This window comes from Xenopus tropicalis, chromosome 2, assembly GCF_000004195.4.
Source record: "Xenopus tropicalis strain Nigerian chromosome 2, UCB_Xtro_10.0, whole genome shotgun sequence".
NCBI lineage: Eukaryota > Metazoa > Chordata > Amphibia > Anura > Pipidae > Xenopus > Xenopus tropicalis.
Window position 1 is genome coordinate 103,624,770 of NC_030678.2, and position 20,028 is coordinate 103,644,797.

Here is a 20,028-nt window from a genome sequence, read left to right on the forward strand (position 1 = left end):
TTTTCTCATACATCTTTTTCACATCTTTTTCACATCTTTTCTTGCCATTTAATAAAAAAAAAAAAAGTATATTTATGCTGAGGAAATCTACTGTAAATAAACCATTTAGATCACAATAAATAGTACAACAAATACCTTATATTGTGCCTGAAGATTTCGCATTGCTTTAGTAGCTTCTGTAGCTTGCCGGATAGAATGACTTAGTTGGATTTCCATTTCATTCAGGTCTCCTTCCATCTTTTTCTTGAGGCGAACAGCCTCATTTCTACTTTTAGCCTCAGATTCCAAATTTGACTGAAGAGACTCAATAATACGTTGTAGGTTTCTCCTAAGTGTGGGTGAAAACACAAGTGTTTGTATATTCCACCTGAAGCCCTGCAGATTTGCAGGCTAGGGAGGGTATATCTGGAAAGTAATGGTACCACAAGGGGTCATTTATGAAATAACCTACTTAAAATGCTAGAGCACTGAGGGGGCACAAAATTACATCCCTTAGGGCTCATTTGAAAAGTGCTTTTTTTGGGGGGGGGGGGGGGGGGATTTCAGTAAAGGCTGTGCCTTGAACCAGTACAATGTGCAAGGCACAGCGCTGTGGGCACAATACATACCCGTACTAAATTCCTGCCATAGGACATTTTCACAAAGACCTGTGCCTGTAATCACTAAGCACAGCGCTGTGCCTTGCACATTGTACTGGTAATGCAAAAAAAAGTATTTGCTTGCACCTATTACTTTCTACTTGGCTCCCTAGAAGTAAGTGTGCATGTGCTTGAAACGCGCCAGGTGTGGATGTTTTTAATGGATGAATAAAATCGAGTTTTAATGGACATCCGATGATCTTCCAGTGTATATAAGAAGCCTCTTTGGTTTTTGCTCTTGGCTCTCTAGAGCAAATTGAATCAAACGTGTTTACTGTGTAGATCTAGACCTAAGTTCCATGGACACCAAAATACTCCACTTAATTACTTAAATCCTGTATTTGTACCATAATTTATGAAAAGCCATAATGTATCAAGTTTCACTTTATGTTACTAGGCATTAGGCATTGCACATTCAAGTAAATGGAAGGCAGTGGGAATGTTATATATTTGAACAAGTTGTGTCATGTTTTATAAAGTTACTTGATTTTGAAGCATGTCAGAATGTTGTTGCTTTGGGAGGTAGTAAAAGAAGACTGGAAAGTCAGTCTGTCTGTGTATGAGAAATAAAAATGATGAATATTTAACTGTCAGCATTGCTGAGATATAACAGGGACGACCCTGGGCACTTTTTCGGCAGCTGAAATATCATCCCTGCCATCAGCTTTGAGGCATTGAATAACAAAATTCAATTACATAACACAGTTATCCATACCTGATATTTTCGGTTTCTTCATCTTTTTCTGAAAGCTTTCTCTCAAATTCTGCCTTTATCTGAGACAGTTCTAGCTGGAAGCGAAGGGTTTTGCTTTCTTCATGCTCCAAAGCACCCTTCAATGAACAGAAATTATAAGTCTAACAACACTACATTCCCTACTTTTTATGTCTTAACTTTTTTAGGGCTTTTTTGATCAGCCCTTTTATTGCTATCATTTAGGAATGTGACCTGCACCCCAGTCTCTTTACTCTTAAGTAATGTCCTTTCATTCATTTCAACAAAGCATATTATCAGTGTATTATAAATATCTAAAATAATAAAGAGAATACGGTTGCACCTTCCACTTGGATATATCTCAAGTCTAATTATATTCCCCCATAAAGGGATCTCAAATCAAGTGAGGATGGAAGGAGAATGTGCATCAGGAGTAACAGACCAAAATATACACAGAAAAAGAGAGCACCATAAAGGTGATCTCAAAAGACTCCAGTTAGGTGCACCATTCCCTCCCCCTTATACCAGGTGAATCAGTACCAAAGAATGAAATAAAACTTAACTTTTAATAATAAACTACTAAAAATACTAATGGGTTCTTCCCTTGAGGTTAAAATTAGTTAAAAAACACAGAGGGTGAAATCTGAACCTTATGGTTCCTGGAGGTGATAGGGGAAAGTCAGCGGAGAGAAAAGGGTCAATTTGTTTCACATTCAAAGTGCTGCAGTAGTAAAACTCAAGCTTGTCATCTGTATGACGAGCGAATGTTACAAATGTATCCTTTTTGGTTAGCAACTAAAGTATCTCTTTGCCTAAGGCTTTTTCACCCACACGGCGTGTGTTGCAATTGTACCCAGAGGCTTCGTAACAAATGTATCAAGTTTCTCCCAGTGCCTCAGTAAAGCCCGTTCCTGCTACAGTGAAAAGCACAGTGCGGGAGAGATAAAAATAAAAAATGTTTTGCTCGTCTCAGACGAGTCACGGCGCAATTAATCTAACTAATAATGTAGATAAAGCTGCACTGAGGTGTCCTGCTCGTCTCAGACGAGTAACAGCGCAAATAGTTTAAACTAATTAAGCCATAGAGGAACGCGTGCAATCACTTGTATTGTCTGCTATTTAGAAGAATATAGTGCCGAATCTCCTTGTCCCCACATCCCTTGCCAATGAACAGATCACCCCCGCATTTAAAAAAATCCCCACAGCCTCCCAACCCTTCAACACCCTATATTTTCCCCCTGCGAGCTGCCCGACGCGCGTTTCGCTCCATAAATGGGAGCTTTATCAAGAGCTCTTGATAAATTTTGTATCTTAATCCAGGTTTATGAATGATAGATCCCATGCATGCATTGCGGGCTCACCTCTGCTTCCTCCAGTGCTACCTGAACCTCAGATTTCTCTTGCTCAACTTGCTTTTTCACTTTTTCAATTTCATGGAGGCTTTTATTTCCCTCACTTATCTGGTCAGTCAAGTCAGAAATCTCCTCTGAAAAGCAACAGGTATAAGGTTAATATTTATCTCCTCCTTTAAATGCTGGATGCCATAATGCAAATCTATAACATATCAGACAATTCTTAAACCATATGCAGTAATGCCTGTAAACTTTTAATACATATTCACATTGACCTAACTTAGTGCAGTGTTTCCCAAACTACGCCTTCCAATAATATTTTAAATTGACATGGTCAGATATTCTATGGAAGCCTAGTGTCTTGGCACAATGCAGTAGCCATTCAATTAGCTCTAGAGTTATTTTTGAAAGCATGTTTTCCATTATGAAGCTAATCCTCTTTTGTATCATTGCGTGTGCTGAGGGTAGTCTTGGCATACTACTGGAATTAAATCTTACCTTGCAGATTTTTGTTTTCTCTCTTTACTGTCTCCAAGTTATCCAAGACTTCCTCATAGGCATTTTTCAGTTTAAACAGTTCAGTACTAAGGCCACGGGCATCCTTCTGGGAGGTTTCAAGCTCTGCCTGTGTCTCTTCATACTTTTGCTTCCAGTCAGCAATAAGTTTGTCAAAGTTGCGCTGTTTTTTGTCCATTGCTGCAGCTGCAGCATTGGATCGTTCTAAGTCAATCATCATATCCTCCAATTCATTCTGCAAGCGATGCTTTGTCTTTTCTAGAGAAGCACATTTTGCATTAGCTGCCTCAACAGCTTCTTCTGCTTCCTGAAGGCGTGCAGCAAGCTTTTTCCTAGGAAAGCATAAGCACAAAATTGTTATATATATATATATATATATATATAGTGGTACAAATATAATTGTGCCATTTCAGGTTGTCATTCTAAAAAGAGATTAGTAATTAAACATCATCTTTGAATCTCATGAGCACTTCACTTATGGCCATAATTATAAACAGTATTCAAAAACATCACATATCACCATTTTAATGACACAATAGACTGTGTAAAATCACATGTATTATATTGAGCAAATGTGTACCTGTTATTGTCTATTTTTATAATACCATATACATTTTACGGCCATAGATTTTTTAAGGACACATACTGAGTTTTGTCTTTCTAATGAAATCTTTTTGCCAACAGTACTTTATTCTTGGTTGACAGATTGTCAATAATTGCACAAACCTAAGAAAAAGGTCTGAAAAGCTGGATATTGCAAAAGGCATTCTGCATTCTTTCTGCAAAGAAATCCATGCCTCACTAAAGCTTTAACTAATAGCTTTTAATAATTTCTTCTCTATGTCATTCTTAAAAACAACAAATTTACCAACTCTGAGTGCAAAACTAGGATGTGTAGTTCTACAGTACAAAAAGACTAAATATGGAATAGCTAACATACTATAGATGAATATATATATCAGTTGGGAAACAACAATATAGTTGTTTTAGGAAAGTTATCATACCTGCCTTCACTAACAACCTTCCTAGAGAAAATGGCAAACTACTTTGATATGTTGTAAACCCCCCACAAAAAATGTAACCAGTAAACAGCCTCTCTGAAATCTTTAAATACCTGCCACTCCGGTTGTTCAAAGGTTAATTGTAAGGCTGCAGCATCCCCTGAATCACTTAGGATTCCTTCTCCTCCTATAAACCCCTCAGCCTCTTCCCTTAGAAAATGACTTTGGCTCTTGGCTAACTGAGCATGCCCAGTTCTTCACAGCTTAGGTTACCAAACACACCCTTCGGTCAAGCAGCCAATAAAGAGATGGCAATGCTGGTTTTCATAGTAACTCTACCCTAGCTGTGCACTCTGCTGGAGAAAGATATTTTTTCTCCTACCCTTCTGTCTTCAGCTCAGCTTAACCGTTACAGGGCACAATTCAAGCTGGACTTTTTATCAAAGTAAGTTCTGCCTGTGTAAGCCTGCATTCTTCATTGCATGAACTTTACAGGACACATGTGCTGTTTCTGGATTTGAACTTCACTGATTATGTGTCAGAGGGAGAATGGCGAGTGTAAGCTGCTATTTGTTTTAGGAAAATGTGATGATGCTGGAGAATGGAGGTATATGTGCAATACAAATGGTGTGGTTTGAGTGGGGAGATGTGCCCAACTTATATACATGATAGGAAAATTTAGGGTTTACATGTCCTTAAAGGACTACTGCATATCAACTTTCAAAGGACTTATGAAAACAAGTAAAATCACACTAAATATAAGAAGGTGGAATACTGCAAGCATAGGTAACAAATTTACTTTGCTTCTTCTAATTCTTCTGTCCTCTGAATAGCATCTGTCTCATATTTATTTCTCCATGTTGCCACTTCAGCATTGCCTTTGGAAAGACTGCGCTGTAGCTCTGCTTTAGCTTCTTGTTCTTCATCGAACTGTTCCCTAAGGAGATCACAGTCATGCCTGGCAGATTGCAATGCATGAGCCAGTGCATTTTTAGCCTAGGGAAAAATATTTAACAGTTGAATCTTCTTTTTATTGGACAACTAGAAGAATTTATGTAACAAATATCACTGTCAAAATGTAGGATGTAGCTAGTAAATAAAAGGTAAAAGTGAAGATATTAAAAAAGAAACAGTAGCTAGCATTGTGAACAGTATGGAGAGAAAAAATGATTTATTGCCCAACATCCCTATAAAGAAATAAAAATGTGGTGGGTAAATCGACAGCAGATGGCGGTTGTCACACAACGTATATGGTCAATCCCTGCTATTAAAGCAGCCCCACAACATGAACCTTTCACCATGTGAAAGCATGTAGAGCTTGCTAAATGGCATGAAAGTGGTCCTGCTACAATGCTGGAAAACTTTTGTGGTCATATTAGCGGTTTGAACACAAGCATTTTGGACAAATTTTAAACAAGTGTTTTTCGTACAAATCTAACCCTGCCATTTCTGCTGTTAGTAGTAACATCATGCAGAGGGATTGTTTTCCATCAACAGCAACTGGGTAACTTGTTAAAATGGCAGAATGGAAGGTGCAAAACACAGAAAAAATACTAAGAGAACCTTTTAAATTGTTAGAAAAAAAACTTGGGAGAAAGTTATCTTTCAGCAGGGCAATTACAAACACAAGGCCAACGCAACATAGTAACACAAAGAACAAAGCAGGTCCTAAAATGGCCCAGTTGAAGCTCTGAGGGCACATTTGCAAACATAGGAGCTAAAATAAACAAGTGCACTTATAAGTAGCAAGCAATCAGGCCTCTGCTTTTATTTTGAGACTTAGTAGACTACTGAAAATGAATTGCTATTTGGTTTCTATTAGCAACTTCACTTGTGCAGTTTACTACTTTGTTTGTAAATTATCCCCCTGACCTCAATCCAGTTGTGAAAACTGAGGTGCACAAGCATCATCTGACTAACCTGAACAACCTGTAGCAAATTTGTAAAGTATGAGCCAAAATCACTCCCAGAGTGCAAAGCTTGCACAGGCATACCCCATTAACTTAAAGGACATTATTGCATAATAAAAGAAACCATAATTCTAAGTAACTTTCCAAAATTAAATATTTAAAAATGTGTAGTGCTTTTAAAGTTATTTGTAAATGTAATTGCTATTGAAAGCAGCATTTGCTGAACTCCTGGTTATTACTTTTTAAACAATGTTGCAAAGGTCAGTCTCCTCCAGCAAGTCAGGTCTGTCACTCTGCTCCCTTGTGTTTCAACAGTCTGAGCCACCAGGGCAGAGAATAGAAAGGGACAGACAAGCACTGGTTTTAAAAGCAATTATATATACCAATACCTCAAAAACCATTAAAAAAATGTATATTTTGTTTTGACTTGTCCTTTAAAGATGTTATGTAACCTATCATTATGCATACTACTGTTGCTTTTCAATATTTCTATTTTTTACTCTAAATATTTTGGAGGGCAGTAGCAGATGTGGCCATATTCACAGACAGCTGTACTTAAATATACAGTATATTACTTTTGTTTCCTCTTCAAGTTGCTTCCTCAGGTCTTCAATTTGTTGAGTGAATGAAGATTTTCCCCGAGACAGCTGACTGATTAAAGACTCCTTTTCTTCAAGAAGTCTTCCAAATTCCCCTATAACAAGCATCCAAACAAAATACTGCCAGTCAATAATATATCAATGAAAGATTGTTTTTTTCCCCATAAGTTAAAATTATTCTATCACTGCACTCTTGATAATGTTACAGAATTCTTGTTTTGTGTGACAAATATTAAATACCCAGGAAATAATACGCTATAGAAGTTGCCCAACTCAAACGCCCTTGGAGAAATTTACGTTCTGCGCTAGAAACAGATAAGTTAGAAAGATAAACAATTTTGAAAATTATATAATAAAAAATGTTTTTAGTTGCTAACACTTATGGTTATGTCCACAATATGGTTAATATAGTAAATAACAACATGATGGGCTGCTCACCATTCTCTGTCTGAAGTCTCCCTTTCTGCGTGGTGAGCTCGTTCACTTGACGTGTCATCTCATCTAGTTTTGCTTTTGTTTCATTCAGCTGATCTTCATATGTGCGGCAGAGTTTTTCTGATATTCCCTAAAATAAAGATGGAATAATACTGGCTTACAGACATTTTAAAAGAAGAAGGACCTGATTCACTAAAGGGCGATAAAACGTGCGCTATTCTTATTGTGCGCTAAAATTTTTACTGCCGCTTAATTTTGGCGATTTTTCGCACGATTCACTATAAGCATACTCGCGCTTTTTTACGCGCGATATTGCAAGCGTTATTTAACTCGCGAAAGACTATTTCAATGCGGTATTTGCCTGTACATGCGCTAAATTACGCGAATAATCGCCGAATATGAATGGTAGCATAGAAATAGTGTATAAAAATTGTCGAAGCATATAAATGGTGTATATAAATATTAGCCACATATAAATAGTAGATGCTTATAAATAGTAGCCACTAGTGATGAGCAAATGTGTTCTGGTTTCTTTAGTGAAAAATTAGCAAATCTTTCGAAAGATCCCCGAAACGGCAAAAATGTTGTGCGGGCAAAAAAATTGTTGCCCGTGACTATTATTTTTTGACACTTGTATCAATTTCTGGATGTGCGGTGAATTTTTGCGTGGCGAATTTTTTCATGCGTTTTGCCATTGGCGGATTGTTTTGTGAAACGCATGAAAAAATCCGCCGCGAAAAAATTCAACGCACGTCCAAAAATTCGCTGCGAATCCATGCCTGGCGAAACATTTCATCACTTGTAGCCAAATAGAAATAGTTGCGCAAATGAACGCACTCCATGTTAGCCATACACGCCAATACTTGCGGAAAATTACTGTATTAAAAATGAACATTTTGCTGCAAACTGGCGGCTGCGTCACTCTGGGGGAAACACAGACTTGAATAAATAACACTGTAAGTCCATATTTTATTGCAAAAAATCATTTACTGTACTTTTGTATAATTTTTCGCCTGCCTGTAGTAGGTGTTAATTTTCGTATAGCCGAATGCGATATTTAGCGTGCAAAAGTTATAGTGAATCATGCGATCGTATTCTTTTCAGCGCGGAAATTAACGCGAAACGGTAAAACTAGTGCGAGAAATACCCCATGCGAAAATGGCGATTTTTCGCACGCGATAATACTATGGTGAATCGCGCGCAAGTTATTCTGCGTTTTTTAACGCGAAAAAGCGTGCGATAATTTTTATCACCCTTTAGTGAATCAGGCCCGAAGTGTGCTTAACTGAACCCAATCCTTAATATCTTATGTATCTTAAAAGTAGTATATTCCCCAAAAGTGAGGAGCAGACCACTCTTTAAAAAAGTAGAAAAATCCTACAGTGTTGCTGCTCCATTAAATAGCACTTAGTTATTTATGAATGCAGACGTTTCTGATCTGTCTGATAAACAAAAGGCAGGCACTCTTTAATCCCTCCCTGGATGAGTCCAGAAGATTTAACCAGCATACACACATCCAAATTAGTTCAATACACAATACTGGGCAAAGAGCAAAATGGAGTGCAGTATAAAGGAAAACTGATTCAGTACTCCCCAGTAACACATATAAAGATGAAATACACCTACATCTCCATCCACCTCTACTTGCATTTCATTACAGTATAAACATTTGATATCAAACACTAGAATGCTGATCTCTCATGTTGCTGATGTCTGCTTACCTTTGCTTTGACCAGCTGTTCCATGCTTGATGATAGATCATCTGCTTCCAGTTTAAGTTCACTTTTTTCCTTTTCAAGTTTCTGCTTAACTCTCTGCAAATTGTCAATTTGCTCCCCAAGTTCAGCAACTGTGTCTGCATGTTTCTTTCTGAGAGAGGCGGCTGTGGCCTCATGGTGTAGAGTTGCCTCTTCTAGATCCCTTCGCATCTTAAGGTACTCAGTCTCCCGTTTCTTGTTCATTTCAATCTGAGCAGCAGAAGCTCCTCCTGCTTCTTCAAGCCTTTCACTCAGTTCTTCTAACTCTCTAGCTAGATCGGATCTTTGTTTCTCCACCTTTGCTCGGGCAGCTCTTTCAGCTTCCAACTCCTCTTCTAATTCTTCTATTCGAGCCTAAAAGCATATACCAAGATGACAACATGCTAAATTTGGTAACAGTATATATATGTAATATGGCAAACTGTGATTTTACCATATTATATAACTGCTTGGCAGTCTATGGAATGCTTTGTAGTATAATAATATATTATAGTATAATATAGTCTTGCACAGTTATTTAAAATATAAAAGCACAAGGTTACTTTCTAAGTGCTGCCAGCTCCCCTTCACAGCCTGGGAAAGGAGGCAGCAGGAAGTGGAACAGACATTTTCAACAAATCAGCCCAAAACACATCTTTTTTAGCAGCTTCCTTTAAAAAATATTCAAATATTGTGATTCAAAATCCTAGACAAGGTTACAAAAACTCTCCCGAATTTACTTGACAAACTGAACAGTCAAACTGCTTTCTTTTCTGTGAGGTGTTTCATGCTCAGCGTCATGAAAATAAATAAGCATTGTAACGGTAACACAGTTCACTATAAGAAAGTAGAATTATTGATTCTGAAAAGCTTCAATGCAGAATATAGCTTGAGAGAATTTCAATATTTTCTGATGAAGGAGTAACATTACTTTATGAACAATAACAAATAATGCTAAATCTGCCCAAAAGACATGAGAATATTTTGAATTACCTGTAACTCCTTGATTTTCTTCTGGAGCTGCATCACAATGGCTTGCTCGTCTTCAATTTTTGAAGACATCTGACTGATTTCAAATTCTTTTCTATTTGTTCATACAAAAATGTAAAATGAAGGAGAATGTAGAGAAATGCAACATATAAAAATGCAACATATAGGACCACAATAAATTAATATTTTAGATGGAACAATAAATACAAAGTTGAAATACTTAAACCCCTTATAGTAGGCTATAGGTTAAAAGCTTGGCTTCCTCAAGATCTCCATAACCCACCCCCCCCCCCGGGCCACTCAAACTACCCTGTTTGCTCCACCTAGTTTTAAAAAGAAGAGTAATGAAGTGAGGTTAATGGGCTCCATCTTGCAATGATTCAGGTCTTCTTCTCTGTGATCTCCTGGCAGGAGCATATGAAGCCAATTTGAACCTGGCTTCAACTGTGCATGCCCAGTGTTAGCAGCACGGAGAAGAGGACCTGAAGTGGTTCAAGTTGATGTCCACCAACCCCACTGCTGTGCTACTCTACAGCAAATGGGGTCATTTATGGTGTCCCAGTAATTCTGTTCTGCAGGGGAATAGAAGGGCTCTGCAGCGGGTATTATAGAGATATTATGAAGACTTGTTCTCTTGCCTTTTTGGTTCCCTGCTTTTCTCACTCTTTACCATGTTTCCAGAGTAACTGACATAGTCATTTAGATTCCAGTGGTTCATTATGCATTATCCCTTTTACAACAAACACCTAAAAGTTTGCCAGATCCTGCTTCTTTCATCTGTCCAACAGTGAAAGAATTTGTTGTTACATTTCCTTAGAAATAGTCAAAACACGTATTCACCACTATAGTATATTACTCAAATAGGTAACTGCAACATACCCCTTACAGACATTCTATTCTACTATTTTGACAATGAAATTCTCCCTAAATCTTCATTCGGACCTTGCTTCATGTTCCCTCCACTGTGTTTCTGCTGTGCCTCATTTTTCTTTCCATAACCGTTTTCACATTTCCAACTGCAATATATTTACTGTTCTGAATTTTCCCTCAGAAGACAGTCTAGTCAAAAATTCCAAATGCTCTAAGTCTGCACCCTATTCATATTAACTAGAAACAAGTATATGCTTGCTCTTACTTCTTTAATTTTTCTTCCATCTGCTGTTTATCATTTTCAGCATCCATAAGGCTTTCCTGTGTCAGCTTTAGGTCTCCTTCTAATTTTCGCTTGGCCCTTTCCAGATCCATCCTCACCTTCTTTTCTTGTTCCAAAGATCCCTCAAGCTGATAAATAAAAAAACACACAAAAATAAATCGATTTCAAACAATATGCATGCAATATGCATAAAAATTATAGATCAAATTGTATCTGTTAACAAACAAAATGTATTTTATGCATTAACTACCTAATTATCTTTAGGTGAATCATTAGGGGACCGTACAAAAATGAACGCAATGAGAGCAAATATTGACACAATTCATTTTAGTACGTGTCTAAATTCACACAGCACTTCAGCATAGTTGCTGATGTGTTCTTACCTTTTCTGATGAATGCTGTGCAACTATTTATGCTGGGGATCCCTGGATCTACTGTAACCCTGGACCTGCAGTAGCTCCAGGGCTTGCTAAGCAGGTTGCATCTATAGGCTAACCACTCTTGTATCCAGTGATTTGCATACAAACATTTGGCTCTGGGAGTGAACCAAAAGTCATGAATGACTGATGTAATGTTATAAATCTGTTCAGATGTTAGGCTCTTCTTCTACTTTAATCTTATAACCACTACAGGATACATTCATTTCACTGAGTAGGATATGCTCCCAATGATGAACCATGTGCATCAACATATCTCTATGTATCACTACATCCAAAAGGCTACAGATGTATTATTTACCAGCGTGGCATTTCGCCATAATAAATGTAACTTTTTAATGGGATATTTTGCCTTTACAAGCATGACTAGTGGGAATTTTGCATAAGTTGTATACATAGAAACTGTTTCTTACATCATCTACTTGCTGTTCCAGTTTTGTTTTTATTTTAGTTAGTGAGTTAACTTTGTCTTCTTCGGCCTGAAGGTCATCCAGAGTCTGCTGGTGTGCTTCCTGCAATGCTTTCTTCTCCTTTGTCAGCTTATTGATGGTATCATCCAGAGATGCCATTTCCTCCGTTAAGTTTTTTACCTACCAAAAAGAAATAATGTTGGAAGAGTGGCTGTTGCATTTTGACCTCACAAACCCCAATCCAAAGACAAACTATAAACAAAAACATTAAAATCTTTTTGTGTGTGTGGTTATACAAATACATACCTTATTTTCAGTGGCATGTTTTTCTTTTTCTGCTTTAGCCAGAGTTATTTCAAGGTCATCAATATCTTTCTTAAGTTCTGAGCACTCATCCTCCAATTTTCTTTTTTTAGAAGTTAGCTCTGAGTTCATTTCTTCCTCATCCTCTATGCGTTCGGTGAGGTCCTTAATTTTAGATTCCATTTGAATCTTAGATTTAATTAGTAGGTCACACCTTTCTTCTGCATCAGCAAACATATCTTGCTCCTGAAATTAAACACTTTGAATAATATTTTCTTATTGTGAGTTAATTTTTTTAGCAGCGTTATATTTCATGTTGTGCACCAATATGTAAATTTACCTATGTAAGACTCTGACATGGCCTTACATTGGAAAAATACTCTGCTCCTCTGTTTCAATCTGGGATATCAGGAGAAGCAGGATGTAGATAAGGTACTGTACCTCTCCATGACCTTCTTAATGTGCTAGTTGGAGGCATGGTAAGACTGGGATATTTATCTGGTCAGACCAACCAACTAGTTGACAAACCAGTGGGCTTTCAAAGTTGCCTTCCAAAGAGACATTGAATGATCCATATTACTCAGCTACTTTTCAACTTGTAACATACAGTATTATGCTGCTAAAGATTACCAGCCTAGGATAATTTATAGGACATGTAACACTTTCTGTATACCTAATAGTTGTGTAAGGGTGCCTGGGATGTCAGGTTCTCTTTTGACCCTAGAGAGTCCACTGTGAAACTGGTTTGACTCTCCTGCTTGAGAAACTAAAGATGGACAGCATGTAGAATTTCTTTATTGCACATTGTAATAGGCTTATTTTTTACTCACAGCTTGCAGCTGAAGAGTTAGATCATTTTTTTCCTGCACCAATGTTACTTGCTTTTCTTCAAGTTCTTTTCTTCTAGCTTCAGATTTTTCCAAAGCTTCTTTCAACTTTAGGAACTCTTCTTTCATGTTTGCCATTTCTTTTTCAGTTTCTGCAGACTTCAACAATGGTTTGATCTTGAAGAAGAGCTTCATCCATGGCCAGTTCTTGACAGTCATAAATGCACGAATATTCCATTGGATAACCAGCAATGCATCCCTGACAAGAAAACAGCTTTCTAAATATGAAAGATCTTACGACCCTTATAAGAAAGGAATAACCTGCGTACAGTGATTCTTATATTTTCAAAGTATATTTAAAAATATAAAATCAGTTAAAGTTTTTTTTAACACAAAGTCTTGAATTTTCTACCTTCTTTCCAAAATTTTCTGAAATTCAATTCGCATAAGTTTGCCCCTGGCTCTTGCTTGGATCAGTGTAAGAATCTTAGACAGTCTTTCGTCTCTCATTTCTTCAAGATTACCTAGGAGACCGGCTTTGAAAAACACCTAGAACATATTAAATTATTATTACATTTTATGCCACCAGTTAAATTTTTAGAAGCAGATTTATAAAAATGTGAGATTAGAACTCACCGCCTAAAAATTCACCCACTTTCTATTTAAGTGTGAAAATGGAAGTTCAATATTTGATAAATACACTTCTACAAATCCCATAGTAGTGAATACAAAGTGGGTGAATTTTGTCTGTGGTGAGCTCTAAGCTCACATTTTGATAAATCTGTTCCCTATTTTTCATGTTCTAAAATACAAAGAGATAGACAGTGGATGTATCAAAAATATTTCATACATACATTTAAAGGGGTCTCCTATCAAATATTGATTTTTTTTTGGTATAATGAAAGAAAATGTAAATCTAAACAACTTTCCAAGATGTATGCATTACAAATGGTTTAAAGAAACTAAACACCCCATAGACATTAGCCCCATCCACTGCCCTCCATGCTCCCTACCCACAGAGTCTTTTAGATGAAAAATGTCCCTGTTTGCAAACCTGACATATAGATGCAGAGTAGTGCAGGGGTGTTCATAGATGCTATCTTCTGTATCTTTGGATTCTCTCCTATCACTTTGTTGACAGACTGAGCATTCTGGTGCATGCATAGTTGGAGCTAATCCCGGACTAACTCCAAATGCACATTCACCAGAAATCTCTGTATGTCAACAGAATGAAAGAAGAGGATCTGAAGGTACAGAAGATGGCACCCATAAATCCCACTTCGCCACTTTGCATCTATATGTTAGGTTTAGAAACAGGGATTCTTTTCCATGTAACAGACTTTACAGAAGGGAGCATGGACTGGGCTAATGGCGGGCAGTGGATGGTGGCTTATGTCTGTGGGGGGGAGGGGTGGGGTAAGTTCTCCTTTAAAGCTATTTGCTATTGAAGGCAATATTTATTTATCCCTCTCTGTTCTCTGGGTCTGATTTCTAAAACAGTGTTACAAAAGTCCTCTAAGTCTTTTAATGAGCTGGCTTTCAACATAGTTCAAGAGTCAGAGCCAGGCATGCAGAAAATGTTAACAGAGAGACAAATACTGATTTCAATAGAAAATCCATTTCGGTTTAAAACCAATTAAAAAGCTTAATGAATGTATATTTTAAAGTTGCTTAGAATTGCAATTTAAAAAAAAAAACTGTGTTCAGGTGGAGGACACATATATTCCATAGTTACATTTGAAAATGTGGCTACTGCATGTGAAAGTTGACTACAGGTTGGACCTAACCCCAAACAAACTTCAAAGCTGGTTACATATAGCCTGTAAACGTTCAGAGTGGGCATTACAAGAAGAATACCAGTTATAAACATGTTGATAGTTACCTTTGTGTGCCCAAAACGATACTGGGTATGATCAATTTCCAATGTACCTAAAAGCTTTTCAGATGCTTTTCGGCTATCTACAAACTTATCCTCTGGAATGGCACTTGGATTCAGAATTCGGTATCTGTCAGAAATCAAGGTTGGTGCATAAATCTGTTGTTCCAGAAAAAGTTGGTGAATTAAGAAAGGAAATAAGGGGAAATGTATTTTGTTCTCTATTTAGATCCATCATTGCTGGAGAATAGGAAGAACAATAATATACCTCACTGATTTAAATAAGATGCTTTCTAATGTAAATAAATTTCAGAGTTGTTAGTCGCCTGTGGCTGTGGAACTCTATTGCGGGTGACTAAAACACTCCGTGGGACATCATTTGTTTATTCAGCCTAATATTCATTCGTTTATAGCTGTAAACACTTGCCCAGTAAATAAATAGTGCTAAATGTCAAGATGGTTATAAATATGGTTACCTCTGCTTGAAGTCAGCATATAAAACCCTGTTTGGAAACCCTTTTCGGCAAATACGAATACCCTCTAGTACACCATTGCAGCGAAGTTGGTGAAGTACCAGAAAAGGATCCATGGCACCTAGTCAAATATATAATAAACCTATGTCACAATCTAAATATGTCCAGTAACATATCAGTTTCCCTAATTCCTTTAGACTGTAAGCTCTTGTGAGCAGCACCCTCTAATCCTATGTTTTTTCTGTAGTCCTTGTTTGTTAAATTATTGTAAGACCCATGATTGTTATAAATGAATGTAAGGTGCTGCATAACTTGCTGGTGCTATATAAATAATAAGTTCATAAGTGTACCTGGAGTTTTTGTTTCATTGGGAATAATACATCGTACAAAATGTGGCGACGTTGATCTAAGATTTGTCATCAATTTATTGAGATTTTCCTGAAAGTAATGATAATAATAAATATAGCATAATTAAAAAGATAAAACATTAACTGAGAAACAAAAACATTATATTGTGAATGAAGGTTTGAATGACCAGAGGAAGCTGTGTGTTGACATTTACTATTCTATACTGTATAGGCTCAAATAACTAAAATGAAGACAACGGTACAATAGAAGAAGGTAATATATGTAAAGAAAGGTTGTATCTTTTACAGATTTACAGGTATGTATAGGATTTATGTGGGTCATTAACAAAGACTCCAGACATTAGAGCACTATAGAGCACAAATCATGCCCTTAGTGCTCTTTCAACTAGCAATAGGGCCTTGCTGTTCTCTGCACTTTGAACTGGATTAAAAATACAGCACAAGGTGCATAGTGCATAGCAGTCCTACTCTGCCACAGGATGTAAAGATCTACTTCTGTGATACACAAAACATAGCAGTTTGCACTTTACACTACCTGCCTTTTGTACATGACCCCTAATGTGTTTGACATACTATTAAAGGCTCTGACAAGACAGAGAGCACATAAGGGAACGCAGGCATAAAAGCATATACATTAAACTACTATTCGGATAAGAGGAAGCTTTGCATCCAGATAAGCTATGTATTTCATCAGCATCTGGAATGTTTCATACCTGCTGGTTTAGTCTACCTATTTAATTAAAAAATGTTACCATAAAAATTACAAGTTAATAAAAGAACATTACTTTGTGCAAAGAGGACACAGTTTGGAACGAGGCACCTTTCTTGCGTTTCTTTTCTCCGCCTTGGTCAGCTGCAAATGAAATGAGTATAAAAAAAGTGAGCCCAATGCAACAAAACTGAGTAACATTTTCTCTATTCCTGCTCATGTATATGATTCCATCATTTGTGCAATCATATTGTCTGTCCTTTTAAATACAACTGCACTGTACATGCATTTACATTTGATAATATATTTTGCTTTGCTTTCAGGGGAACTAAAACCTCCCTCAATTTTTAAGTGTTTACCCAGGTTACAAGACAGTGAATGATGTCCAGGAGGAAACAAAATGGAAGCCAACCCATGCTCCCAGCCCAGTGCTCCTACTCTTCAATCACCGTTATGCAAACAGAAGTCACTGAGCCATACATTGCTGCACACCACCTCTTTTTTGAAACAGGTACAGACACTAAATTTGAGGGATGTAGAGGGGACAGGGGAAACTGTGCACTTGGGCTAGCAGTTTAAAATTGAACTGTTAAAAAAATATCCAGATTGTCTTTTGGGTTATGTATATAGAGAATTGTAATAGAGAATTCTTTTTTTAAACATTTTTACTCCTTGTCACTTACCACTGTCTGAACTCACGTAGTTTTCAAACAAACATCCAAGGAGTTTGTTGGAAGATTTTTGGAAGAGACCCACAACTGTTTCATTTAGTGGATCCTTGTTCTTTTCCAGCCAGCCCATGATGTTGTATGGAACCTGTCAAACATGGGAGCAGAAAAAATCTGTATTAATATCATAAATCAGGTCTAAAAGGTTAAGGTGAACTTCCCTTTTAAATCAGCAATGCAAATAATGATCTAAAAAATATTTAATTTAAAATTTAGAAATTATATTGGTACAGTATATAGTTAAGTCAACTAACACTCGATTAACACCCAGTTGGTAAAGCCTTTTACAACTTTGCTCCTCTATACACCTCACCAAACTGCTTGTTACACTCTTCTAGTGACCTTGTTCTCAACACCGCACTCTTTGCAGTGTCACAAATTTACATTTAAGACTTTGCTAGAGATGTGTCCATTCTCTAGAACTTTGCCACATTGCATGCAATTTTTTCCTAAGCTTTCTACTTTTAGCTGAAAGAAAATTTTCTCCATCTACCACAGGAACCTTCTGTCAATATTTGTATGCACTCTATATATTACAGTGCTTTGAAAATATGCTTTATTAAAGATAATATAACAAGTAAAAGTAATAATAAATAGGTCTACTATAAGACTACTTACAACACCAGCATAATGCATAAGTTCAAAATGTGCTTCATATTTCCTTTTCTTGTCAAGCCGAGGTTTTTGAAAGTTAGGTGACTTTCCAAGATGGTTGTCATAAAGTTTAGACTTAAATGTCATATCAGTTGCTTTAGGAAACATGCACTCCTCTTCAAGAATTGACATAATACCTAGGGGCTAAAACAAAAGGTGACTTAATTTGTAATTTCTAGGTTTTATTAAGTGAAACATAGTTCAAAATTGTCCTGTATAGCACCTGGAAGCACAACTGCATGCAAAAATCCCGGAATATTTAACCATAATATTATATAACGCATGTCTTTATATGTAACTCATTGGTAACTTCTAATATAGATTTTATAGTAGGTGGTTTATTGTTCCCTGTATAAACCACAATTATATGCAAACAAAGTATAAAATAATATGGAAGAACTAAATCAAGTAGGAAAGCCTGTCTGTGTTATCTAAGATGCTCAGTGATATGGTCACATTTGGTGTTTTGTACTTAGAAACTATTACCAAGACAACATGCAGGAACTGACAGAGAGAACGCTTATCTTTAGAAATAATGGGGACGCAAAGAGTATGGCACATATGCGTGACTGTTATCAAAAATTATGTAACCAAAAACTGTAACATAAATCTCAGTATTACTCAATAGTAAACAGCTACTGAAGATTATGTTTCTTTGTACCTTTTCAATTAAATCAATACAGGCCTGCAAGTCCAGTCCAAAATCAATAAATTCCCAGTCAATGCCTTCCTTCTTGTATTCTTCTTGTTCCAATACAAACATGTGATGATTGAAAAACTGTTGCAGTTTTTCATTTGTAAAATTGATGCAGAGCTGTTCAAAGCTGTTGAACTGAAAACAGCAGACATAAGCTATATACATACATATTGATATCTAATTACTATTTAATGATGGGCAAACAACAAATGAATTCCTTAAAAGTGATTAATTTGCTCTGTAGTTCTTCTTTTTTTAAATGTCAGGCAAAGTTTGTGCAGAATTCTGCAACCTGGGGCTCTTCGACTACCAGAAGCGGGCCAATTCGGTCAGGTGCCCTAGGCAACCTGGCCTGCCACCTCACACCTGCACCCTAGGAAGGTGCCTCTTCTGCCTACCCCTAGTTTGGGCCCTGTCCACTACTAAACGTCTCAGGGTGTCAAAACAGTTACTGTGTCAAAAGATACAGCAATCTACTTAAAAAGGGTCAGCAAAACATACTGCCATTGGTTCTTCTTCTCAGAAAGTCTTATTTTACACATTTGGATTTTTTCATGTCACTTAGAGCAGTCAACTATTCTAATACAGTTGTTCCCAAACTGTGGGGTCCAGTATAGTGGATAAGGGGCAGGACAGTTAGGGTGTGATTTAAGACAAATGCTATCTTGGATATCCCTAGAACTAAGTGAGGGTAATTGTTAAAGCTATGGTGTCATACCATGAACTTGATTATCAACCAAGTGGGTCCCAAAAATATATTGAACCAGAAAGCTTACATCAAAAATTTCAAATCCTGCAATATCAAGGACACCAATAAAGAACTGCCTTGGTAGCTTTGTATCCAGTGTCTTGTTAATGCGAACAACCAGCCATTTAAACATACGGTCATAAATGCCTTTGGCCAATGCACCAACTGCATACACAACCTAAAAAAAACAAATGTTACAAAAATATTTTACTTTTTTTTTTACATTAGCAAAAGAGTATTGCAGATAAAACAAAATTCACATTAAGTCATGTAGCTAAATTATTTTAGCAATATCACTTGGTTTTTTAATAATTAACTTTATGTTTTTAGCATTTTTCTGTAATTTTTCTGTAATCACATTATTCGGTTCACTTCTGGTGCATAAGAACCTACCTGAGCTACAGTCTGACCTTTGGTCACGTATTCATTGCCAACCTTCACCCTTGGGTGCAATAAGCCTTTTACCAGGTCAGAGGAACTGATGCCCATTAGATAAGCAGCCTTATCTGTATCTGTTTAAAGAAATAGAAAAATTTGATAGTGTTACATTTAAGAAAAACAGGCACAATTTTAGAGTAGTGCCATGTGCCTTTCAAAAAGTTATAAATGCACCAGTTACAAGAAGATGGAACTATACAGATAACTTGATGCGATGATGTCACATATTTACAATCCTGTGGATCAGGTTTACAACATTGATATGGTAAAAATAAGTTTAACTATAGCAATTTCACTATTGACTTTGTTAAATAAAGC

General features: G+C 36.8%; 1 protein-coding gene across 1 annotated transcript in view; it reads right to left on the reverse strand.

Annotated features, from left to right (window-relative positions):
- myh15 (myosin heavy chain 15) overlaps nucleotides 1–20,028 on the reverse strand; it is a 39,030-nt gene that overhangs the window by 5,714 nt on the left and 13,288 nt on the right. The window contains exons 14-36 of the mRNA XM_002932286.5: nucleotides 19,666–19,784; nucleotides 19,301–19,450; nucleotides 18,489–18,659; nucleotides 17,792–17,971; nucleotides 17,129–17,261; nucleotides 16,522–16,589; nucleotides 15,719–15,806; nucleotides 15,372–15,489; nucleotides 14,902–15,025; nucleotides 13,432–13,568; nucleotides 13,023–13,278; nucleotides 12,196–12,438; nucleotides 11,893–12,069; nucleotides 11,025–11,170; nucleotides 9,893–9,983; nucleotides 8,885–9,274; nucleotides 7,167–7,293; nucleotides 6,705–6,823; nucleotides 5,019–5,215; nucleotides 3,201–3,550; nucleotides 2,712–2,836; nucleotides 1,354–1,469; nucleotides 136–328 (exon numbers count right to left, since the gene is read on the reverse strand). Of these exons, the coding sequence (XP_002932332.2) occupies nucleotides 136–328; nucleotides 1,354–1,469; nucleotides 2,712–2,836; nucleotides 3,201–3,550; nucleotides 5,019–5,215; nucleotides 6,705–6,823; nucleotides 7,167–7,293; nucleotides 8,885–9,274; nucleotides 9,893–9,983; nucleotides 11,025–11,170; nucleotides 11,893–12,069; nucleotides 12,196–12,438; nucleotides 13,023–13,278; nucleotides 13,432–13,568; nucleotides 14,902–15,025; nucleotides 15,372–15,489; nucleotides 15,719–15,806; nucleotides 16,522–16,589; nucleotides 17,129–17,261; nucleotides 17,792–17,971; nucleotides 18,489–18,659; nucleotides 19,301–19,450; nucleotides 19,666–19,784 (3,818 nt within the window). The remainder of the gene's footprint in view (nucleotides 1–135; nucleotides 329–1,353; nucleotides 1,470–2,711; nucleotides 2,837–3,200; nucleotides 3,551–5,018; nucleotides 5,216–6,704; nucleotides 6,824–7,166; nucleotides 7,294–8,884; nucleotides 9,275–9,892; nucleotides 9,984–11,024; nucleotides 11,171–11,892; nucleotides 12,070–12,195; nucleotides 12,439–13,022; nucleotides 13,279–13,431; nucleotides 13,569–14,901; nucleotides 15,026–15,371; nucleotides 15,490–15,718; nucleotides 15,807–16,521; nucleotides 16,590–17,128; nucleotides 17,262–17,791; nucleotides 17,972–18,488; nucleotides 18,660–19,300; nucleotides 19,451–19,665; nucleotides 19,785–20,028) is intronic.